Source organism: Anabas testudineus, chromosome 18 (assembly GCF_900324465.2).
Source record: "Anabas testudineus chromosome 18, fAnaTes1.2, whole genome shotgun sequence".
Lineage (NCBI taxonomy): Eukaryota > Metazoa > Chordata > Actinopteri > Anabantiformes > Anabantidae > Anabas > Anabas testudineus.
Window position 1 is genome coordinate 23,075,601 of NC_046627.1, and position 26,912 is coordinate 23,102,512.

The 26,912-nt window shown below is 39.7% G+C and overlaps 1 protein-coding gene across 4 annotated transcripts in view; it reads right to left on the reverse strand.

The window, feature by feature from the left end:
* The window catches only part of shroom4 (shroom family member 4), a 74,481-nt gene that overhangs the window by 15,282 nt on the left and 32,287 nt on the right, over positions 1-26,912 (reverse strand). For 2 of the 4 annotated variants that reach the window (XM_026352760.1, XM_026352759.1), the window contains 2 exons: positions 23,542-23,693; positions 2,870-3,076 (listed from right to left, as the gene is read on the reverse strand). In XM_026352760.1, coding sequence (XP_026208545.1) covers positions 2,870-3,076; positions 23,542-23,693 — 359 coding nt within the window. Of the gene's footprint in view, positions 1-2,869; positions 3,077-7,101; positions 7,485-23,541; positions 23,694-26,912 lie in introns of those variants that run through there. The other 2 variants (XM_026352762.2, XM_026352761.1) reach the window with 2 other exon arrangements.

Genomic DNA, 26,912 nt, shown 5'->3' on the forward strand with positions numbered 1-26,912 from the left:
GATTCTGCTGTATAGATTTGACCTGGGTGACAGAGAGAGGAAGAGAGGAAATGAGACGGGAGCTGGACAGGAAATGATAGTCACTCCTGTTCAATCAGACGGCAATGTGGAACATGTGAGAGCGAGGGCTAACACAGATAAAACAACACTCACACATACACAAATCACACACACACACAATGAGCTATGATGACGTGTGCTTAGAATGAATTAGTTTCATTGGATAACCACAAATTTTCCCAGCTGGGAGTAAACTTCAAAACTGGTGTATTTAATCCTCTAAATTCTTATCTTTCGTTTTACATGAAAATATTACACACATTTACTTATAAATATTCACACACACACACACACACACACAGATGCAGACTGTACAAAATGTCCCTCTCCTTCTCACAAACAGGGTTTATTGACTGTCTTCCTCTCTTTGTCCACATGTTCTGGGAGTCACATGCCATTGTCCAGAGTTATGCTGGGAGCTGCCTCCTCATCAGATGGTTTCTGTGCGTGCGTGTGTGTGTTTGTATGATGAGATCAGGAGAAGCTGTGGGAATAAGAGACCCACACATACATGCACACAGCGCACACACAGACAAACACTGCTATCTAATCCACGTGTGACTATTACATCTAAGAGTGGTACATTATATCACTGATTCTTATCAAAAGAAGAACAGTACAAGCCCCTGACGTACCATGAGGCTGACAAACAAAGGCATAAAGGCTATTTTTGTTGTGAGTCAACATACAGACTGTGCTAACTTCCTCTTCCCCTTTAAAGGATTACAGTTTAGCTTTATGAGATCATACTGTAATACAAAGACTACTGTATCTACATGCCTCCGCTTTATTTAACCTGACTGGATAAATCACTCTTTGGTGCCAATTGTACTACAGTGACATAAAGAATACCTTTCCATATTTAGAGCTGAAACAATTAGTAGCTTATCAAATCATCAACAGACAGTAAAATAAAACTATGTGACCATTTTTCAGTTATTCAATCGTCTAGTTCTAGCTGGTCAGTTGTGAGAAATTTCTACTTTATTTGTTTGATTTTATGGTAAACTGAATTTATGTCTGTTGTAAAAAAGTGATGAGACCTTTGTCTCTAGGAAACTGTGGTGTCCATTTCTATGTTCTATAGATCAAATGGTTAATGATTTATATAGACAATATACATTGTAGTTACAGTCCTAATGATATTATGCCCAATTAGCATTTGGCTCCATGGCACACCATCCATTTGGTTTTGTAACAGAAGTGCTTAGCAGCAATACATTTAAGGTGAGGCTACACAGATTCTGAGAGAGGAAATATCCCATTATTAATACAGTTAAGTTCATTATATTCATAGGTTTTGGTATCACCAGTAACTATTAGTAAATAGCAAATTCAAGTATAGCCAATGTCTCCTGTTAAAAGTCTGTTATTTATTTTTAGAGGTTAGGTGCTAAATATCACTGAATCTAGTTGATTTTCTTTGCTACTTTTGTTTTTAGCTGAGAGTTTTTTATAATTTAATTATTATTATTCTAGCAGCTACAGGTGGGGGCACAAGCTTCATTGCAATGGTTATGTGCCTCTTCACCTGTGATGAAGTCAATGAACTCATAATAAAACATAATTTTTAAACAAAATCAAGAGTATTTGATTCTGCTGTTCTTTCAGTTAGGCTGTTTAAGCCTCTTAGGAGGTCAAATGAGACGTACACCTTTGTCATCACAATAGAAATGTCCATCTGGTTACCAAAGACAGACAGACAGACAAAGAGCAGGTCACCAGGGGATCTGATTGGTTATCATTTTGGAATGTTTAAATACAATCCAAAAATAGACCAATGGGCTTCCTGCGTGGGCAGTGTTGACATTAGGACATAATGAGGTCACCTGTTTCCGGGCTAATGTTGGCTTTCAGGGACCAAAATCCCCATCAGGGACTTACAGCCAGTATCTCATGGAGTCTTGAGATCACAGTGCATGACTCAGACCTACTGTTTGACACACTCTGATAAGGTTGATTGGTAAGAATGAAACAACCTCATCATGTGCAGTTAGTCTAAAGAATATATCTGCCTTAGTTACCCAAATCTTTTTCCAGCAAATCTAAAAATTTCAACTAAACTTCAATTCTGTCTGTGTTTCCCCATGCCCTGAAATATGTGCGTCCTTAAAAGAATCAGTCCTTTGAATAAAGACATATGGTATTACAGTATAGAGTTGCAACAATTTATCGAGAATATTAAGTGTTTCCGGTATTTTTAAAGGCAAAACATTTAGTTGGTCAAATAAAACATATAATCTGATTATTACACCTGTTTTACCTGTTGAGCGAATTCAAAGGAGACAGGACACAATACTGGTAATTATCACATATGACAATTATCACTGCTCTGTAGGCTTTGCAGAGTGATACAGTGCATCTGCTCTCCCTCCATGAAACCATGAAGCCGAATGCTGATTAAAAATTTTATTACCTCTGCCGATGTTATTAGGAGAGACATTTGTCAGGCGAGAAGTTACTATACTTAGCTTCAGGAATTCCTGAAAGTGACACTGTGCAAACATCAATGGGTGTGCACTATTATTTAAGACAAATTAATTCCAATCATCACCCCAAAAAGGGAGATGAGGGAAAAACATGTGTCCTTTATAGGAGAGCCTAACAAAAGGAAAGGTGTATAATTGTTTTAGACCACCGACCCTAGAATGGCAAATCACCAACATGGATTTCTACAGCACCAACAGGGATGTATCGAACATGACACTATAAACTGAGGACAGGCTAAAAAAGTTGATAATGAATTAACAAATCAAGAAAAGAAGAGAAGTAAAGAATCATAATATTTATCTGAGTGATGCTTTCTCACCTGTTGTCAGTAGTGTGCCAGGGTAGGGTGTAGGGGCTGGGGTGGAGCTGCATGGCAGACGGAGGTGGAGGAGGGGGGAAAGGAGGGGAGTCTGCGGACGCCAGACAGGGCAGAGGAGGAGATGGAGGTGGGGGAGGAGGAGGGAGGGGCAGCTCCGATAGCTTTGCCAGGTGCCAGGAGTGAGGCCTGACGAGAGGAACGGTGCGTCTGCGGAGATGAGAGAAAGGAACACAGGTGAGAGTTGATACCGGAAGATTATCAACATGGTGAATACTGACTTGGTCAGACACAAAGTTCAATGGTACAAATTCACCACAAGTGAATGTCCTCCTTTGATTATGTGAGAAGTATCTTGAAAATGCTATGAGAAACTGTGCTTTCCACACAATACATGCATGTCCATTGTAAAAAGTCAAAGTAGACTCCAGGTTTATCACCACTAATTAATACAATTTCCGTTTCTATAAGTTTTTTCCACTTTGCATCCTCCTCGTTTGACTTCAATAGCATTTTAAACCAAATTCAAAAAAACATGCAGTGTTTTCGTACATATTTACGACCCAGGCGGGATGGTTTAGAAGACATCTTTATGTGCAACCACAGTTGTAAGTGTTGTGGAAGATCAGGGTTCACATAAAACTAAGATCCACAGTGGTGGTACGTTGCCAACCCAAATTCGGTGAAAACAGCTTCCTAAAATTATTTGGACTTCAATCAGGCTGCCATTAAAAACTAATCTAACATGTACAGTAGGTTTTCCAGTCTGATCTAAGGCCAGACATTCCAATGTATCCCAAGATATTCACTAATTCCCTTAAACCAGACTTCCGATCCCACATGCTAGCCAGATTCAACTCAACCTCCTGCAGAGAGAGTGTGTGTGCGAGACACAGAGAGAAAAAGAGGCAGAGTGTTTAAGAAGACAGAAAAAAACAGCAAGAAACAAGGACAGAAAGAGAAAAAGAACAGACAGATATAAATGTAACATTCCTGGCGTCTGAATGGACCTCTATGTGGGTAAGCATATCTTTCAGACACTCAGCTGGGAATACTGCTGCTCGATGGAAATAACTTTGTACAAAGCGTCAAAACCACCAGAGCTGTTGACTACAGTCTTGAACTTGAAACAGACCTAAGTCACAAAAGTGAGAGCTGGAGAATAGTTTTAAATCAGGTTCCTGTTAAACTTGAGTAAGTAAAACTCTGACTTGACAGAAGACAAAAACATTCAAGTCTACCTGATAAAATCCGAGAACAACTTGGGACTTAATTAATCCAGAGGGAAATTCTGGTTTTTGAGGATCTTAAGACCTGCTTTTGGCCTGTGTTGAGTAGAACTTATTTCATGTTGAAACTGAACTGACACTGGTACATCATGGATGAGTAGAGACATATCAATGCAAAACGTGATTTAGACTTGGGCTTGGACTAGATTTGGCTTATCTAAAACTACCCAGGACTTGCACCTGACTTGTCTTCACTGGCTCTCAACTTGACTGGAACACATCTTGAATGACTTGAGACTTAAAAAGCACTCTGTTAACTCGACTGTTTTTTTAAGAATGGTGGGTTTCTAAAATGCTGCATCAGCAATATTTAGCACCGCAGGCCTCGGCATGATAGTTCTTGGATCTTCAGAAAGTAATACCATATAAAAGTAATACGCTGTTACTTCTGGTGGAAATGCAGATAGAAGTTCCTCTGGTGGAGAAGGGGCTAGGCTGACATTGTCTTGAGTCAACAGACTTAATGCGATAATTGGACCTGGACAAAAAAGGTTTGATTCCATACAAAGTGAGGACTACTACGCTCATCAAACTGAAGGTGCAAAAATGTAAAGAGAACAAGAGAAAGTGAGTTCTTCAGACCAAAAACGTTTTGGAGAGGTCTGCCTGAGGGAAAGAAGGGGCAATTTCTGAGTATTATTGTTTATGATAAAGCAGGAGCAGGGGAACCATTTCCAAAATAAACACTCTTGTTTCCTGGTTCTAGCTCCTTAAGAGGGATTTCTATCTGAGCTCACTGATTGTTCGACTCTGCTGACAATGTCCTTAAATTATCCCCTGAGAAAGTTTATGTGGAGCCTGTGTGTGTGCGTCTATGCCAGTATGTGTATGTGTGGGAACTATACAAACTCGACCAGACAAAATACCATTATCAAGCCCAGCACAAACACTAGCAGACCCCCCCTCACTACCACCTTTAGCTTTCAGAGATTGATGACTGTGAAAATCAAAACAAACGTTGTGACGCCAAAGTTCGATGGAGACAGAGCGTCAGATAAGGAGAGAAAAATCCCCAAAAATGATGACGACCTCACCATGTAATATCGAGATGTCTAATGTACTGGTCTGACACAATCGAGGGGAGAAGAAAAACGCTGTTCCAAACCACATAACCAATCTCAGTTTTTCCAAAATGATCAGAGCAGGGCTTGTATCAAATTTGGGGATTTACACTGTGTTTTATACAGTCCATGGCACAAAGCTGTAAAAACAAGAGAGAGTGAAACTCTCAGAGTGAAAAACATAAACATCTTCTCAATGAATCAGCAGTTTTTGATAAATTCAATGATTTTCATCATTTAAGTTGTTTAACACCAATTTTAATAGAAACGCATTGTTTTTTTAATGACGGCTGGTAGAAGAAAAAGTTGGGTGTTCAAATATATCCTGTATATCCAGTGATACATTGTTGGTTTATGTTTGACAAGCCGACTACTTGGTTCTTTGTGAACCAATTTAGAACTTCAACTAACAGGTATTTTCATTACTGCCTAATCTTGTCTTTCCGATTCACTGACAAAAAGTTTAGTCTGTGAAAAAAAAAAAAATACTAGAAAGTACAGGAGAGTTTCCAGAAGTTTGAAGGTGATATGTTCATGCTGCTTGCTTTGTTTGACCAACAGCCCAGAATCTGTAAAAGATATAAAATCTTCATGCTATTTACAAAAGAAATAAAATATATGTATGGCACATATTCATAAACACATGCACACACAGTGTATGTACTGCAGAAAATTAAAAGCATACATTTTCCACCAAGTTTTGTTGAATTTTTATTTAGATGACCAACAACAACTGTCTTACTGAGGCAGTGGATCATGCAGGTTTAAGCTAATTAATAACAGCGTTTTTTAATGCTGCTTTTGTTTTACTATTTTTTTCAATAATAACAATGCCAGGAAAAAAAAAATTGTTAAGCGTTAAAAAGGCTTTTGTCAGGGCTGCATTCAGCATCATCCAATGAGGCTCCATAAAGTCTGTGTCTCTCTCCTTTATAGGACACAGGAAACAGAGGCCTGACTAAAACTCTCCTTTTGGCCACAGGAACTAAAGTAGCACCTGCCAAGGCCACTGTCAACTGTTCAAGCTGACAATGATATATGCCAAAGAACTCCAGCTCTCCTGTGTCTGACACTGTAACCCAGTTGGCTACCTGTCTCAGCCGACAACACAGATTTCACCTGAAAATCCTGTTTTTTTTATGTTAGATATCACTGTGTTCTTGACATGGAAACCAAGATATGTTGTGGTGTTGCTATGACCACAACAGACAGACCAGGAAAATAATACATTTTCTGTGTGTTCTGTCTGTTTATGTTAAAGATTTATTATACACCCAATAAAAGCACAGAGACATTCTAATCAAGATGTGAAATGGTCGTTAACTCATTGAAAAGTAGTTGAACAAGAAGAGAACACAAAAGATGAGGCTCTGATGAGACTCAACATTCAAAGTCCGAGATATTATAAATTCCTCCTCTCGCAGCTCTGAATGCCCCTCTATGAAAGGATCCCGTGGAATGTCCCACTTAATGGTCAGAAACTGCAACAGCTGACTGACACCGCAAAGGTCAACACGCATAATCGGAGTCACACACAGTCTCAATACAGTACAGAATGAATACCAGACAAGTAGCCAGATAAATAGATTTGGACTCTTCACAGTGTGACAGATCAGAAAGTGTTCCAATTCATGACTCTGAGAGGAGAGGAAGACAATTCAAAGTAAAAAATGGTGAGAAGTTGAAATGGATTTTTGTGCCATGGTGATATCAGAGTGCATCATGGGAAAATAAAAAGCATGAAGTCGAACTTCATTTGGTCCCTCATGCATATACGAGAAAATAAAGTTCTGCAAATTAATCAAATGGAAAAAAAAGATGAGTTTTATGTTATTAGTTGTGGAAGGAAATCAGCTCAGTGAAGGTGCCAGACTTTCAGACCTACCAGACTCTGCGAGCTGGAGCATCCACTGTCAACCTGATCCCACCTGTCATCCCTGACAGCCAGTGTTCAAGCTCAAAGAGTTGAAGCGTCTCCTTCAAACACGCCCACACAACAATGTTTTCCAAGAATCGCCACCTCGTAAAAATGTCCCAACACTTTTCATATGTTCTCAATCTGGTCGAGGTCTGATGGTCTGATGGGACAGTGGGGTCGTGTCTGTAAGTTAAGTGAGACTTGGCAAAAACTGCTGATGTCCATCTCAAGTAGCTGGCAGGTTCTGACCAAGAGGGAAAAACCAACCACTGATCCTCAAATCCCCTCTCTCTCCTTTTCCTCTCTTCCTCCTCCCTCGCTGTTCTCGCTGGAAGACAAAACATAGCTATTTCTCCCTCCTGCATTCTGCATTTCTTTCTCTCTCCCACCCCTCTCTCTCTCTCTCTCTCCTCATCTCTTTGTTTCCCTGCCTCTCTCGCCCCCCTTCCCAGCAGGATGTGCGAGTCAGTGAGAGAGGAAGTATTGTGGAGAGCAGATAAAGTGGTGGACGGCTACTAAAATAATACTCTGAGTTCCACACTGTTATTGTTTGACGGGGGGAAAAATGCAGAGGTACTTCCTCCTTGTGTGTGTGCGTGTTTGTGTGCGTGCGTGCATGTGCACCTGTGTTTGCAGATCGTGAAAAAGAAATCGACAGAGCAAAGAAAGCAGACTGTTGGACAGACAAGTGGTTGTTTTTCACTTTGGCAGAGAGACGAGCAAAACAAAATGTGGTGAAAGAAGGAGAATGTAGAAGAGGATGGGAAGCTGGTAGGAGGAAAAAGTCTGAGAAATAATTACAGACAAAAACAAAGAGAAGAGCTGATGGATGAACAGGGGAGACAGAAACTATTTGACTCTCCCTAATGCCAAGATGTATTCCATTAACACATTAAAGGAATATTAAGTTTTAACAATTGCTTCTCATCCCCAGCAATTTGTAATGTGTTACCACAACATTACAAATGACTACACTCTGCTTTAAGAAAATCACAAAATATTATTTACAGGTCTGTTATTTCGTAATTTTCATCCAACGTATGTACATAATGCAACTTTTTATTCCTATGGAAACTTATTTCCATCACAAAGACTATGTTTTCTGTCAGATTGTCAGCATCAAGCGAAAAAACAGGATTTAGCCTTTTTTGCCAGTTCATAAAATTTCTCCATGGCGTTATTGAAGGGGGTAGTGAGAAAGCATGCAGCTTTGTTTAACCTTTGTTCTAGTTCAGCATTAAATCCATGACAAATAAGTGAGAGGTCACGATAAACAAAATGTAAACTGACAAAAACAGTCTACAGTATTTAGACTATTTAGTTTGAATAGGTGAAGTTTCTAGTGCCCAAGTCTAAAGTGGACTTAAATCAATTATGACACTTTTTGAAGATAACGAGACCCTAAAAACCCCATCCTAATGAGGCTGAAGTGTAATGTAAGGAGTTTATTAGTGATTCACTGAGGTAATCCTTTTAAAGGAATTGCTCCATTTAAACACCAGTAAATGTTTATTCTTTACTTTATTCTTATGCAAGTTTAATTGAATGTTTGAAGGTTTGTTGACACATTCCACGTTGTGCATGTACACTTCACCTGCTGTCCTCTAACCAGAGCTCTCCAAGCTGTGCCAGCTTACATTAGCATGTGGAATAAATTAGAGCTAAACACTCTATTAATTTGTACCAAATGATATGGTTGCTTCCAGTCAACCTTTTAAAAAACTATAAAAAAAATATCATTTTACAATTTACATGTAAACTAAAGCACTAACATTAGGTAAACAATTTACATTTGTGTCAGCTTACTGTACAGCAACAAGTATCATCATGCATAGACATAAATTATGCATCTATCATCATCTATGACTGCGTCTACTAGCTCGATGTTTTAATTTAATATTTTTTGTACATGGTTCTGGACAAAGGAAAAGAAATAAGTAAAGCAGACACAAATGCATTTTGTTGTGTCATAAAAAAAAAAAAAAAAAAGCAATTACAATTAAAATAGGCTATCCTGGTGGACTAGGGTAAAATCCCCTTGCTGAGTCCACGCTGGGAGCTTATGCTACATGTCGCTTCCCACTAATTTCCTGCCAACTCCCTAATGTGTGCTACTAAAGAAAAATGCCCCAAACTACATAAATAAAATGTCAAAAGAACAACAACAAAAAAAGAGGATGAAAAAAGAGCTTTAATAAGTGAACGGGCATCTGCCTCACAATCCTGAAATGTGAAGCTTGTGTGAAACCTCCAGCCACCGTTTACTATCATCCAGCTATTATCTGTTATCTTCTAGCTGTCATAATATTTCACCTAAATCTGTGTGATGTTTTCTCCCCCATTCAGACACAAAAAACTGTCTGTATGAATCTGTGTCAGTCTTTTTATTTCCCTCATTACTCTGACTAGACTTTAAACTCGCAGAACAAACATCAAGAAGCGCGAATGTCACCCATCACCCATGTTGAAGTTTAACTGAGCACACAACAGCAGGCACTTAATAACATGAGTCCCTCAGCCGGCTTCAAAGGATTTCCCGGAGACTTATATCTCCTGCGACTCCATGAAGCTGTGTGTGTGTTGGTGTGTGTGTTACGTACATGTATGTGAGCAAATTCCTCACATTCTCCTGTCTTCTCTTCAAAGGGGTTAAGGGTTAACTATGCTAGTGCCTAAACAACCTCACCTCCTCCTCTTGTTCCTGTGTTCGCCTGCAATCATGAACTATTTGTTTGCTTTATGGGGCTCTATTTGTGTGTATGTGTGCGTGTGTATGTGTGCCTGTGTGTATGTGTGTAATCAAATTCCTGTTTGCTTACCTTGTAGGCACTCATCACCCTTGACTATGAATTTCTGAATAACAAATACACACTTGTTGTAGACATGCACCCAGAGCTCAGACATACACATACATACATGGGGACTACTGTTGTTGGCCGAACTGACACACACACAATCGCACACACACATTTTGCATACCAGGTAATCAGTACAGTGAGACTAGCCTCATACCAGAAGTCGATAGCAGGAAGGGTGAAGTCCACTTTAGCCTCTGCAGCACAATGCGCTGTTTGTTTAGACTCGATCCCCTAGACTCTGTGTGTGTGTGTGTGTGTGTGTGTGTGTGTGTGTGTGTGTGTCTGCCTTTGCCATTTACTCCATCCAACTGTCAAAAAAAGTTTGAGTGATTTAAAAAAAATGAAATGCCAAGTACAAGTTTTTTTCACCAATAAAGTCTGCAGAAAGTCTCCTGTGCATCAGTGCTCAGTTGTTGTGTAAGTTGCACCAACTCTATTCATGGATTCTAGTTTTTCTAACTAGAGGTAAAATGGAGCTAGCTTAGTTTCATGAGATGCTGCCATTATAATGAAAAACGAGGTCATATATGTTGCTTTTTTAGACAGGAGGGTTGTGTTTATAGCCGTTTGACCATTTCAGAGTTTAACATGAGATGTTGATGCTAGGACCATGTGAAGCTGACAGGTGATGCTGCTCCCTCAGTACACATGGTCTGCAGCAGCTTGCCACACTTTGCATGCATTCAAGTAGCCAGGTTACTGAGAGAAGCCGGGTAATCTGGGAATGAGTTTACATGCACCCAAGAAACCTAATTACTGGAAATCCAAGTATACATGCAGCAAAAGAGTAATCTGATTACTGCTCTATCCTGGGCTGATTTTGGAAGCACGGTCCACAGATTTTAACTGTATGGAGACAGAAAAGATGCTTCCTGTTAGCTGTGAGAGGGCACAGACAGCGTCGCTGTCGCAGTCCCAGCGCTCCTTTTCGCAGCAAAAACAGTCTGAATTAAATAAATACATGGTGAAAACGTGGCATCAACAGGGCACTTTGTGTTGGTTTCAGTTTTATTTTAATTTCAGGCGGGGTTGATTTACAAAACAATGCTGCATTGCTTCATGTAATGATCTCTGCTTTTATCAAGTCGCTCCTCTCAGCAGATAGTAGTAGAGTGGCGAGTGTCGGCAGCTATGTGAGAACCAACTTTACAACACTGTAATGTGACTGCCGCATCGGGTTAACTCTGGTTAACAGCAGCTAACACTGGTCACTCACTGTGTCGTTTCTCCTCACTCTACAACCTAGTTTTCTGATGACATATTTTTCTTAACCCTTACTCCTTCCTGGTCTTGTTGATGTGGAGCAGGTTGACTATTATAAGGCTGTGGTCTGTTATAAAGGTATCAATTAGTGTAGAAATGAGCATTGTGATCTATATTTACTACTGTTAAGTTATTTGCTTGTTTGGCTGCTCTCTCTTTTGTGATGTCAAGGTCAATTTGTTGTTGAGAGAGAGAGAGGGACATCATTTCTACATGGTCATTCAAAGTGCACTTTAAAATGTGCTGTAGTTAAAACTGAGGCACTGACAGTGAGAAAAGCAATAAACAGTGTATATAAAAGTGCTGACAGGAGTTGAAAGGTCACAGTATGTCCACATCAGGATAGTTACATTTGTAAACATCTTCTTCTCTCCATTTCAGCCCCAGCCAATTCCATTAATTACCTGTGGCGGCCAAGCATAGTGTATTTCATCCCAGCTGCAGTCTAATTTGTCATTCAACAGTTTTATAATGAATGGAAAATATTTTTTCACTTTTTACAAAAACATAAAAGATCTCTAATGTTGTGCTTTGAGAGATGCATCACTCCGCTGAACATTTAGGGAGGCCTGTTACTGTAGTTCCAACACAAACAGAGTGAGAGGTCTCATCTCGGAAAAACATCAGCTGATCTCAACTCAGCTGCCAGTTCAAATTGTATTCATATGATGTTAATAAATCAAGCAAATTAACTTTTAGATTTAAATTTAAAATGCACAAAATTTTATTCCAGGGGAGAATGAGGGTCCAAGATACACCCACCACAGTCTCACAAAATCCAGCCTACTTTTTTCCCCCAAAAACAGAGCCTTACTTAAAACGTCTCCAGAGAGTGTAAATCTGAAAACGGCAGCTCAGTGTTCCAGTGTGTAAAGAGTAAACCGAGCTTTCCCAAAACAATGACCTAAGCCAGTCCAGAGCGGGCTGTGAAGTTGTGTGCCACTAAAGTTCAAGTCTTAACTTCTCCTCCTCCTCCGAGATGGTTCATTTTATGTCAACACCTTGTGTCATCCCACAGCACAGCAGCCTGACTGATGGTCAACATGTACTGTTTATGAGTCTTAATTAAATCCTTACTTCGTGCTTGTTCAACAGAAACAAATAAGTAAAGATAAACTACATTAAAAACACAGTGTAAGTGACTGCAGAGAGCTGTCGGAGACTGAACAGAGGGGCAGCGGGCTGACACCTGACAGAACAACTAGCTGTGTGTGTGCAGCCGGTCACAGCTGTATACATGTGCTGAAAGAAGCTAGTAGCACCTCAGGTGACACTGCCTGGACTGAACGTCACAAAACAACACATGCAGCATCTTTAAAGAAGTGACTCAGGTTCTCTTGAATCAGCTACTGAGTCTGTGGCATACTGTTCTGTTTCTTCACATTAGTACTCATGTTTTCCACCGTGGCTTCACATATACTGTATGTCTCTGTGTTTGTGTACATGTGTGAGTGCTGTGATTTGTTCCCGAGTTCTTTGTCTCCTCCTGGTTGCCAGAGAGTGACAAATAGTTTTGCCCACTCTGACCTTTCCCATATGAGCCCTTCCCTCACTCCTGGCTTGTTATTTCTTCTCAAGCAACCCTCCATTTGTCGACAAAAAAACGTCTTTACCCTTCACTTTTCCAGCTGTGCAACAATGCCATCATAACACGCTGCTTCAAAGGCAAAAAGTACACGCTGTGCTGAAAAATGAATGGATTTAGTTATAAAAGAATTAAACAAGAGCAGGTTCAATTTGTTGTATTTAATAAGCACACCCACTCACTGTGCATGGACATCCAAAATGGTAGAAAACATTAAAAGCTTTAAATCTTGATACAGATGTCATTCAGAAAAGGGGGCATATGAAAATTGGATCTATTTAAGGAATTGAAGTGTGTTCATATCGTTCATTCTAATCTGTGACAATAATGAGATACTCTATTGATCCCCTTGGGGAAATATACAACTGTGACAAGAAAACAAGTTGAAAACTATAATACTTCAATTTTTCCTATTAATTTGACAGTTCCACTAGAGACGGTGAATGAGATTAATCTGAGAGTCAATTTATCACACGCACTGTCTACGCATCTTGACAGAAAAAAACAAGCCCACATGTATTGTTTGTAGTAATTAATTCACATTTTAAGCATTGAATAATTGATAATTGAGACAAAATCATAATGACACTGCTTTAAAAGATACGATCATGGTGGAGGTGCAGAGGTTGCGGGGTTACAGGGAACATCCTCTGTCTTAACACTATTGATTTACGTAGTATGACACTTATTGTCCTGGTTCCTTTTCGTTTCCATAACATAGAAACATCTTTTTAACATGTGTCTGTGTCCGAGTTGGCCTCTAGGAATTTGTGTGTATCTGTGTGTACGTGTGTGTCTCATCTATCATGGAGTCACAGTTTAATGGGCCAGTTAATAAAAACCAGGCCAGAGAAGACAGATAAACTGTAGCAGACCACACGCGTAGAGGACACACTCACCCACAAAAATACACACACATACTTGCACGCGCACACACACACACATTTCACTGGGGCGGCAACTCATGACAGCTTTCATTACTGGTCAATCTGCTGAATACTTTTGAAAAAGATTACACACCTAGTCACTCACTGCAGGCACTTTTGGACTAGAATAACTTTTTCATAGCTCTGCTTCAGGGTAGGTTCCAGCACAATATGAGTGATGCAAGTGCATGCTGACTGGTCAAACACTGAGCCAATGCAACACTGCACTAAGCTTTGGGAGCAGAATTGTATCCCAGAATGCACTGTGTTTGTTCCACCTAAAAACCAACCAGAGGTCATGGTGGAGATTTCGAGCCAGCCTTAGAGCAGTCAGTATTTTCTAATATGCCCATTTATGAAGTTTGGATATTTTTTCATGTGAGAAAGTACCCCTTACAACTACAATACTATCCACATTAAATCTGTTTGTATCATGAAAACTGTTCAGTCAGGTGAGATGGGTTCAGCTGCCTGGCTCTTGAGAGGACCAATGAGACAGCATGACTGATTTATAATGTCAATAAAAGGATAAAATACTAAAAATAAAAATGCTTTTTATGTATATGACTGTATATTAGTCAACCTGCTCCACGTCAACGAGACCAGGAAGAGGTTAGGAAAAATATCTGTCATGAGAAAACCGAGTTGTAGAGTGAAACTACACAGTGAGTGACTACCGTTTATAAGTCTACCCCACCCAACATTAAAAGAACTGAAACCAACACAAAGCCACGAGGTAGTACACCAGTAGCTCTGTCCCGTCGTCGAGGTCCCAACAGCGGATCATGATCCACACGTACATTTTGCACAGGTTTTTTGTACCAGGCTTGTGACCGGCACTCAGACTGTTAGCAGACTGAACTGCTAATTTAACTGTGTTAAATACAGCTTGAGTCACTTAGGTTCCCTCCTCCACAGCAGATTACTACATTCAAAATGCATCCATCACTACTCTCCTTGAAGATATAGAGAGCTGAATTAGTTTCTCGTCTTTCATGGTTGGTTTAGACTAAACATGAACACAGACAATCCATCCAACCTACTTACTGTATGTGACTTGACTTTTTTTCCCACCCTAATGAAATGCTGGCCTCACAGCTTCACATCTCTATCCTTTAGGCTACTACCACTGTTTCCGTTCTTCCTGTTGATTTAATATTCCTCAGCTAAAACACAGAAACACACACATACACTTCTGTTCTGTCCACAAAGTCAATAACTCATCCTAAGCACGACCAAAATCGTTTACAGTCCTGGCTCTAATCAGACACAGAACGATGTATGTATGTGTGTGTTTGTGTGAGGAAGAGGTCTTGAAGAATCCCAGGAATGTCTATTGTTCAGTTTGGGAAGGAGTGATGGGGGGCAGACTATTGTGTTTCACGGTTCTTGGCACTCAGTCTTGCCCCGGTCTCCTGGGACCCTGTGGTACAAAAATCCAAACAGCGGGATGTGCGTGTACGTCTGCCTATGTGTATGTACGTGTGTGTGCACACATTTTGCCCCATCCGTCTGTCTGCGGTAAAATTCCAAACAACCAGATGAATGCGTGTATAGGCCGATGTATGTTGTGTGTGTGTGAGAGCCCACAGACGTCCTTCTGACGGTCTGAAAGAGGCATCTACAAACAGGAAAAACAAAACAACGAAACAAAAAAGAGCAAGTCAGCGTGTACGCAGAGAAGAGCTGAACTGTCGAGAGGCCAAACTCTTCCAGGAAAAGATGACAACAAATGTTTCGAATGAGCACGAACAAATAAACAGTGAAATTGAGCATTTTGACGCTCAGCAGACAACACTGAGGGCTGAGCCAGACACCTGTGGAATACTTCAGAGGGGGACTAGTATGAAATAGTCTCAATCTCAACATCTTCTGCAACAATATATAAATCTGGTAAACTTACAGCTGTAATTTACTGAGCTGGACCAGCCATACAACTACAGCGTCTTGCAGCTCTTTGAGGTTACATACTGTAGTTGCACATCATGATTACAATCAGATCAGTCGTGTTGCATTAATATCACTGATTAAGTCGATAATTGATTTGCTAACAAAATGCTACAAAACAGTGAAGGATGCAAGTTATCATTGCTGTTATGTGTAACAAAGTAAAACCCCGAAAGTCTAATTTTAGTAAGAATCACACAACACAGTTTGTCTCATTATCAATGTAATCATATTAATCATCATAATAACATTACATAAAAATGTAACAACCTAGACATTAATGCAAGGGCTTGTTTTTCTAGGTAAGGTGGGGCACCTCCGCAATGAAAGTCTGTGGGAAACAGTTGTTGCAAACTTCTTAAGACATTTGAAAGGCCTACTGATCAATTATTCCCATTGATTATCAGAGGAACTAAATGAATAAACATGACAATTTAAGGTTTTCCAGTTTCTGGATGCTTTCTATTCATGACAGCATTCATAGGTTACTGAAGTTCAGCAGACTTTTCATGGTCCTTTTTTCAAAATCCTGCACGTATCTGTCAAAAATATGCAAACTGGCATGCAACGTCATCTAGCAGCATTTAGTGAGTTTTTAGCAGGCTTTAGCTAGTTTCATCCATCCATTGTCTAAAGCGCTTTTCCTGTTAAGGATCAAGAGGATGCTGGATCCGATCCCAGTTTGGTTGGGCGAGAGGCAGGGTACATCCTGAACAGGTCGCCAGTCTATCTCTGAGCTGACATCTAGAGACGTGCAGAGACAATCAGCCACACCTACAGGCAATTGAGGGTCACTAATTAATCCCACGGCAGTCGTTGGACTGTGGGGAAAAAACTGGAGAGAGAACTGGAGAGAAACCACTAGGGAGTACATACGAACTTCACACCAAAAATCCCCCAACAGCCAGCCTGGATTTACACCAAGCAGTGAGGCGGCACCAACTCAACTTTATCTACTTTCTATTAAAAACCAACGTTGAAAGAAAATGGAGCTAGGGTTGGATTTCACTTGCAATTTTGCACAAATGACTGACACAATGAGCTCCATAGCACAGACTAACCATCAATCCGTTATGGTAAGTGGATGCAATTCATAGTATCATTATGGAATTGGTTAATAATAATAAAAATGCAGAAAATTATTGGCTTTGTCCTTTGAATCTAATGAGAAATAGATAGTGGTGTAATGATGTGCAAACACGTACAGAAGAGAAGCAATGTTTCTTTGCAGTTGCATAACAGGATGATGACACCAATTCACTCCTGACATTTGCCATTGTTCTGTTTGTTTGTCCTCCACACAGTGTTAGCATGAAGTATTACATCTGAGTGTGAGAAAAGGATCATGTTCATGTCTGAGTCTGTGAATGTGTCAAAACATGTCAAAAGTTTGTTCCACCTAAAAACCTTAAAAAAAATTCCCCACAAAACCCAACTCTTTTCTCTTCCACCCTCTGTCCTTGTTCTTTCATCTCCTCTGCCTCTTCCCCGTCCAGTCTACTGCAAAAATAAATGTTTAGTTAATGTGTAGCAGAGATTAAAGAGTGCGCTCAGATGAAAGAGCTTCGTCATAAAGTCCTGTTTACCCCATCATGACATCAAACACGACATCAGCCTCTCTTGTAATTATCATTTTAATTTCCTTATGTTCACTCCTCCTGCCACTGTCAACGTTTCGTGCTGCCACGTAACTCCAGCTTGAACCTCCAGCTGCCCTGTAATCTGACATGTTTTTGTCTTTATAGCATTTGTTTTGATTTGCTTCTGAATATAAAGTAAGATTTATTTTGTTTTGCATAAAGTGAAAAGAAATAAACTGAATGTGAAACAGATTACTGATTTAGAACAAATATAGAGAAATAAAACAGTATTTTTTGATTCCATTCAGATTCCATTAAGAGCTGCCAATGTACAGTGGCAAGAAAATCTCAATTATGGCATATGTGAGAATGTCTGTACATCAGCTGAAACTCTGAAGAAGTTGGGTGATGCTACAGGACATTAAACAAAAACCCTGAAGCTAGTCCACAACTAGCTGGAATGGATTCTGAAAAATCTAAACATACAAAAAAATTTGTAGTGGCCTAGTCAGAGCCCAGACCTCAACTTAATAGAGATGCTATGGAACAACTTGAAAAAGCAGTTTCCTTTTCAATCATCAGCTGTAATTAATATGTTTGTTCTTTAAAGTTACTTCTTTTCATACAAACATACAAAAGTCTTTATCAATGCATTAAGCTGGACAGGAAGTAGAGAGGGTGGTGCAAAAGTGGTGCAAAAGTTGAAGAATGTCCTCCTGCCTTGGTCATGTATGCCCACTGAGAAAAACCTCACACACGCACACACCTAACAAAATATCTGTGAAAACAGGAAGTAGTATAAAAGAAATATTTCCAGGTCGAGCCTAACAAAACATCCTCAACACGACTTCCCTTCTATAAATATACTGAAAACATCATTACCTACTTAAAAACCACCAAAAAGATATAACACAAATATGCCTAAATGTGTAAAAAAGAGTGCAGCAGGCTGAGAGGTCACATGGCGTGGCTAACATAAAAGAGAAAACTATAAGTATCTGAGCCGCAGCAAGATTTTATTCAAAACTGACTTATTTTGTGAGCAATGCAAACTAAGACACATTAGATAATGCCTTTAAATATGGTACAAATATCCACTTGGTTTCAATGATGAAGAGTACATTTGCAAAGGAGCACATTTTCCAAACTTGTGCAACTAAGGTACACTCAGCTCTACGCATGGTATAAATGTACTTGTACTGTGATTTAGTGCTTTGCTGCCGCTAAACCTGAAGAGGTTGCCCTCATGGAGGGGGAAAATCTTTTTTCAGATTAATGCAAAGATGCATAACAATAACAAAACATGAAGAATCCATTGTGTTTGTCTAAACTTGTGACTCAGATAAACATCAAATTCCATTTTAGGACAAAGAAATAAAAAAAAAAAAACATGAATCATCAAAACCAAAGCATCACATACTTTTTCTTGCCTCTGCAAGTGGTCCATTTATTACACAATATGATCCTTGTACTTTGTGTATGGGAGTCTAAGGAATGAAGTCCAGTCAAAGTGTTATCTCACATGGAGGTATGAACGTTTAGCCAACAATTTGTTAAGTTTATTGTTAATGCATTTTAATGCATTCTTTAAAATGGCGAATGTCTGAATTAGAAGAAAAATACAACACTAGTTAACACCAGTGTGGGTAAAAATGCTTATAAAGCATTACTTCTAAAAATAAAAAACTAAAATGGACCTGAACACACTTGTGTCTTATCCCTCCACTGAACTGTTGGGAAGGCCAGAAAATTCCAGTGGTTTGCCATATTTAGCCTGCAGGCCTTGCTCTTCATTCAGAACAATGCAGCGATCTGAATATACTTTTTTAAAGAATGAAAAATGATGTGACAGAGAGAAGAGATAACTAGGTCAGTACTGATAACTGCTTGTCTTTTTAACAACAAAAAACAGGTCTTATGGAAATAAACACATTTTCCAAATCATTTTTTGACAAACCTACTAGAAGTAGAGGTTTAACAATCACCCAGGCCTCGATGGACACAAAAACCACAAGCTCTTCCTTTCTGGTTCAACACAACCTCTTGTTAATGTAATTGAAACCTGTCAAATACAATAGGCTGTCAAATACAAAGGTCCAGTGCAAACCTCCACATTAAAGCTTCACAACCAGAGTTTAGCAGAAAAGTTGCACAAAAGCACCATTTTCCAATCCTTCACTAAAGTTGAACAAATCTTTATCACTCCGTGCCAACTCCACATTTCCTTCCTCTGCATTTACATCATATAATTAAATCCACTCTGTTCATTTTTCCTTTCCTGCTCCCTCTGTAAATAAGGTTCATTTATTCAGAAATGCTGCTACAATGACATACTGTAAAGGGAAACCCCAATGAATAATGTTCCTGATGTTTCCAAGACAAGCACATTGGGTTTAAAAAATCCACAGCTTCTCCATTTAGGTAAAGTGACTTTTAATTGAAATTCCACTAACAGGAAAAACACTCACACTTACTAAAATAAATGTATACACACACGCACATTTAGTATGAAACATAAGGTGGAGCCGGCAGTTTGTTAGAAATGTTGACAAGGGCTTGGACAGTTGCCATCTTGGAAGATCATGTGCTCATGGTGAAGAAAAACATGATCAAAATAAAGGAGCAGCACATAGAGGGACTCTTTGTTAAATTTACAGTAGCTGTGCATATATACAGTACAAATTATAAACCACATAATAAGCCGTAGAAGCATGTCACACTCCCGCTGTTCAATTAAAAACCTCAAAGTGTTTTCAAGGAATTAATCCTATCACTAACTATGACACCTGGAAAAACTACTTTAGGTTTGGCTTGAGGCCGAACCAAGTAAGATGCTGAGAACTCCATATAGCGGGTTTATAACACAAATATGTTTAACAGGCTACAGGCATTGTTTATTTAAATTTATACCACGCTGTAGGTAACCGCAGCAGCAGCAGCTTTAATCAGCAGATGTAGGCATGTAAATGTTGCCACCTACAGGCAAAGAGAAAATGTCTTCAGCATCTGGATTGTTTACACTAGCACCACCTACTGGCAATGACCTATATAGCTGGAGCTGGTTCAGTGTGATCATAGAGGGTAGCTAAAGAAGTGCAGACAAATAATCTCTAAAAAGCCAACGCTTCAACACTTTAAAAACAAAACATTATTATGGTTAAGTCATTCGGAGACAATACTCAGTTTCTGCTATTCTCACGTGATGCTCTGTGTACAGTGATCGCAGCAAAACAAGAAAAGAAGGCGCCTCAAACTGATGATTCCAATTATTGGTATTTATATGGCGTCCCTATGGTTAATCCTCCCCACATTACACATTTACAAAGTATTCAGTCAATATGAATGTAATGCTAGACTGATCCAGTCAAGATTTAATGCTGACCCTCCAAGAAGATGCCTGTTAGTTGTTACAAATGAATGATGCATAAAAGGGGTATTTTCTGATTTGCTAACCTTCTCCTTCTATGCAGAGGGTAAATTCTGCCTCCAAGTAATGTCTGGGCCACTAAAACTTCATCACACACACCAGGCTTTACATGTCTAATAATGGCCTACTGAGTCAGAAAAAGAAAAAGAGATGGCCATCCATTCACATGCCATCTGCCAACAGCCTCTTTGTGTTTTTAAAAGAGGTGGTAATGAGTTTTGGCTTTTGACTAAGAGCCCTTTCCCACTGTTAAAACTACGTAAGAGCCAAGTGAGCAAATGTGAGCATTTCATCATCCCCGAGCGAGCAATATGTTTGTATGTGTTAGTTGGCAGCAGACTACTGTGGTGCCTTCCAGAGGGTTCCTCTGAACGCTGTGACGTTAACTGGCACAGAGTCAGGGTCAAGGTGCAACAGAGTCCCACCCTGTACTGGAGCAGAGGTTGGTGATTAGTGTCAGTAACCTGTCAATCAAAGTGAGTTTGATTCATGCGGTTGACCACGTTAAAGGATGCCAGCAGAAACAAAAATAACAGCTCAATACAGGCAAAGAGAGAATATTATACACACAAATAACAATTTTAGAGCTGAAATGATTCATAACTTTTACAAAAATAGAATTTAAATAGAATTACCAAGAATTAAAGTTGTATCCCTCCACAAAGCAGTCTAATTGAAGGTTATACATATGACTCTTATGCCAGATGCAAAGAAATTATCTCCAGGCATTTGAGAGATATAGTTCTGACAAGAATGGGACAGATGCGAGACCAAAGTAACCACCACCAAAATCGAATCAGTTCATACACGAGTCCAAATTTGAAGAAATTCCCACAATGATTCTGAGATATCACACTCATAAAGACTAGGACAAATGTGCTATATATGCAACTGTTCAAAATAGTGAATAACCACAGAGAGGAACAACAAAACAGTAACTGTTGCTGTTACATTTGTAGTTCAAATAAACAGCTAAGCAAACTTCTTCAGACTTCTCTATCTCTCTCTCTCTCTTCCATCTCTCACACGCACACGCACACGCACAGGCACAGGCAGTGGGAAAGCCCCTTAACAGCGAGACACTCAGCACATACCAGACACTGACACACACACACACACACACACACACACACAGTGGATTGAGCAGGGTGAGACTGTCAGAACCAGTAGCATTCCTAAAACAATCTGAGTCTGTGTGAATCTGCACCTACAGTATGTTGTACATGTGTGTAAATGTTGGTTTCTACAGTGTATATAGATGTGTGTCTAACAGAATTACACAGAAGCAGAAAACTCAGCAACATTCTGACTGCTGATCTAGTTTCAAAGCCAGAACAAGATGTGCCCCTGCCAAACAGCTGTCTGAAACAGTCGGAACAGACAAAGAATTAGTTGTCCAGTTGAGCAGAAGGGGAAGCATCAACATCAGGGCCACGAAGAAACCGAAAATTGTTCTATTTCTTTCTATGTGCAAAGTAAAACATTTAAAACAAACAATGTTTTTGAGCATGTGCTGCATTTCCACCAACCTCCACTAAGGGGCAACAGTTAAAAAGGGTCTGGCAGTCACTGATACTTCTGTACATCAAGATGTAAATAGTGAGGAGACGTTTATCCAAATATGTCTAAAACTCATTTTTTCCTGTCCTGTTTTTGTTATATTTGACATTTTGCTGCTGGAACTACAGGTAAGGTTTCAACTAAACTTAAAACATGGTAAACATTTCTTTAAAAGATGGATCAAAATATTTTTTTGTTTAAACTTGTGCTGTTAATCTGATCTTAGATGCAGAGCAGTTTTCCAAAACCATGTTAACTGTAGTTTGCAGGGTGGAGATTTTCCAGACATTAGTTGTGCTTCCAGAGCCAAAATACCAACAGAGAGCTTGGAGGAGCAGGGTGGAGAAAAGGAGCAATTAACATTTTCTCCTCCTGTGCCCCAGAGTGTCATGATGCAGTGAATTAACATTCAAACTGCACCAATCATTATTTTTATCTTAAGATAAAACCAGATCAAATGACTGTGTAATGTGTCCACAAAGGATTATCATCTGACTGTTTTTTAGCATCTCTCAGCTGCTTTTATAGCCCAAAAGTTTGCTTTGGTTCAGTCTCACTACTTTTAACAGAGTGGTTTTTGTCCACAAGCAGGCAGCTGTTTGAAGCAAAAAAAAAAAAAACTCACTGCTGACTACCTCACAAGAACAAAATGACAAAAAAAGCAACTAGATGGTGAAAATTCTCAAATTCTCAAAAGCATTTAAAGTCTTTCTAACTAATCAAACCTCTCTGTACTGTATCTATTTTCTTTTCATCAGATTTGGTCTTTCATGAATAAAAGTACCTAGGTTTTCATTCAAAGGTCACAGGAATTCTGCATGGGAAACTTTAATCTATAATTTATCTCATAAGTGGAGCTTGTCGCTCGTCCTGATGATTACAAACACAGTCACAAACATCCACCCATCACTGTTCATCAGAGTTTATCAGCTTCCCTTCTGACACCCTGGAGGTCAAAGGGCATTTCCTGCAAAACACTGTATCTGAAAACACTACTTTCATGTGTGTTTGCAAGTCTGGCTAGTTTTCAGATAGCCTTGCTGTCCTAACAGTCTCCTCCTTGACCTTCCTTCCTGTTGCAGTGAGTCAACAACAAGACAACGCAAGTGTTGCGTAGGAAGAACAACAAAACAACACGCGACAAGCACACATCCGTTTTAGGAAGACAAAATGCTCAAATATTCACTCTGATGTTCAAGATGAGGACAATGTAACTGAATATTTGTGCTTCTGTTCTATGTTGTTGTCATAATGTGTTTACCTCCTGACTGTGAGCTTCAGTATCCTGTACGATCCTTTGATAAGAATAAGGGCTTCCTGTCTGCTGCCGTAAAGGGCGGATCCATTTATGTTAATGAGCTCGTCACCCACTTTCAGTTTCTTGCACTGGGCCGCCTTCCCTCCATCCTCGATCTGAGACAAAGACATGAATTGGTTAAGATGAAAGGGAAAAGTTGGAAGGCAAACAGAAGGACATTCAGAATAAGACAAAAAAAATAATTGTAAGAATAAAAAAGTCACTCAAATATACATCTGCGCTGCCAAGCCGACTAATTTAAAACCCATTTTTGGGACATTTCTGTGAAATCGTCTCTGTCCCCATGACAACAACACCCCAAAGAGCATCTTGAAAACAGGCCGAACCAAACATCTCACAGAAACCCATCACATTCTTCAGTAAAAGACTCTGTGTGTGTGTTTCTGCCGCAGTGGTAAGTGCGGGTCACACAGCGGTGAAGCCTGTGTTGTTAATGCATTACTGGGATGTTTCAACGCGTTTTTCAGGCTGTCAAGGCGTGAGACATTGGCAATTGTGCAGTGTAGTGTGGTATGAGGTTTGAGTTCAGCTGTAAATTACAGTACGATAAAAGAGAGACAGTAACATACTGGATGTGTGTTACAGCCTGAATAACTAGCCAGCTATGATGGCTATGATAAAAAAAAAAAAATGTTGTGGTGGATGTGATTGGATTGGATGGAAGTTGTAATTTGACTTTTCAAAGTCAAATAGATAAAAATCTAATTCCCATGGAAAGCAAAACTACATTAACATCTTAAAAGTGGCAAGACCTCAGGTAGGTAGGTTGTTATAGGCCAGTTTACCTGTGTCTGCCAAAAGTGGGTTACTCAATAAGTTAAGAAAGCAAACCTCAGTTGATATCACAGTAAGCAGAGCTGTCCTCATCTGTTTAATTAGAGGAGTGAGGAGGGCCTTAAACTAAATAGTCTCATTTTGGAATGGAGTTGGGTGTCAGTTGATGAGTCCACGTTCAATGCTTAGGACCATTTCTTTTCATATATCAACAAGCAAATAGCTGTCTACATGGTGTGAAAATGGAAAGCAGACTTTAGCCTCCCTCCATCATTCATCCATTCTTTCTTTGCTGCTGAAGCTACAGCCTACAAAGGAATGCATGTCATTGAAACAGCGGTTTGATTATATGGTTTTAAAATTTTACAGACACACAGCAGGGAACTCTACCTTGTGAGCCCCAAACACTGATGTTTTATTAATAATCAAAACAAAACAAGGATCACAGCTTTTGGTATTGATGATTGATGGACTTATGAAAGTCACGCAATTTCATATTTGGATTTTTAGACCTCCTTAAGTGGACTGGGATCCGGTTTAAGAAGTGGCTGATTTGACACTGCACTCCAGCTTTTAAGTATCTGTTAAGCTTCAGGTTCTTACTGACTCAGTCTAGTAAGAAAGTCCATGCATCGCACCATCACAAAGCTTCCTCCATGTTTCATGATGGCAACCACACATCCAAATGCACTGCCTTCAACTTCTGCGGGTCTCATAACAACACAGCTTCACCAGCAAATACATTGTACAGTACTGTTTACCTACTGTACTACATGCACTTACAGTAATAGTGTACATTTACAGAAACAGCATACAGTATTTTGACAATATATTGGATGGGTGGAGTTTCTACGTTGACTGTTTGGGTTAGAATGATACCTTGAGAGGAATAAAACAATGGTGGTTACATGGACCCCAGTGATGGCGTTGCAGCGAGGTTGAAGTGTACACTGTTTACAAGACTGTGTTGTTTAAACCACGTTGGATCGCTTGGAATGACCCAATGACCTGCCAGTGGTCTCTGTTGCTAAAGAAAAATATATATGGTTGGAAATACTAGAGAATCTCTTCACATTGAGCAATGAAGTATCATGAACATTACACTGAACTGGGATTCTGTGGTTCTGTATATACTGTAAAGGCAGCTGTGTCTTTCACACCGTTTACACCAATGAAAGAACTTTTGATTATGTGCTATGAAAATAAGCTATTTCCACACGTGTTCCAAAACCACACACATACATGCATACACTGTAGTCTCTGGCAAGAGCTGAATGTATTTGACACTGTGTTTATGTTGATTAGTTTTTAATGCGTTTTCCATTATGAAAACAAACTATAGTAAGACATGTCTTCAATGGATGAATGTTAACGAAACAGTTTACAATAGGGATCACTAATGAAGACACACACAAGCAGGAGACAACAGGCTGCAGAGCTCTAATATTAGTTTACACACTCATCAACATGTAACATCATTCAAATGTCAACCTGTTAGAAAACAGACGCAAAAAGACTGGACTGCTACTATCAGGTCAAAAGAAAAACTTTCATTATACAAGAAAGAAAACAACTCTGGTGCCAGTTTATCAGAAACGGTGGATCATTTGTGCCAGTATGTATCAATGTGATTTTTACCAGCTGATAAAGGGGTTTTTGTTCCCTGTGGATAATTAATAACCGTCTCCTCAGCTGTTTCTGTGTCAGTTTCACAGCACTGCAGCTCAGTTTCACTCACGTCTGACTTACATGCCTCTGCAGTGCGAGTGTGTGTGTGTGTGTGTGTGCCATGCTGCTGTGGGATGTCCAGACAGGGTGAGGTCATCCACGGGCACAGGAGAGAGAGAAGAATGCCCTCTCTGTATGCTGAAACGCACGCACACACACACACACACACACACACACACACACACACATCAGTCAGACACACCCTTTTATTTTTAGATCCAAGGAGTGACTTCATGGCTTCTGGTGTGTGTACGTGTGTGTACAGTGGTACTGTGCCTATTACTGTGGCCTGGAAAAAAAGAAAAGGGAATACCCATGCTGCTCACAGGTTGTCACCACTTAGCCATCACCTGACACACACACACACACACACACACTGCAAACTGCACAGTACAACAGCCTCTTTATCAAAACCTGAAACGATCAGCTCCAGCCTGAAGATCTTTAACAGTAGGGCGCAAAACGATCCTGCACCAGAGTGTGAGCCTGTGTGTGTTTCTGAGTGTGTTGTTCGTGCAGTACTGCCAGAGATGATGAACAAACATCTGCACTTTAATATTAACATTGTACATATACACAAGCACAACACACACAGACACACGTAAAAACACACATACAAAAAGATGGTCAAACTTCTGGGAGGAAGTCCAGTTTGGAAAAAGTTGCGTCATTTCTTGCGACTGCGAAGATACACTATATAATTAAAATCTACACTGACACACTTTTGTGCAACACACACAAATGCACAACCACTGGCAAAAAACAAAGAGGAGGAACCAGTCTTTCATTCGTTTACATGAAGATATCCAGAG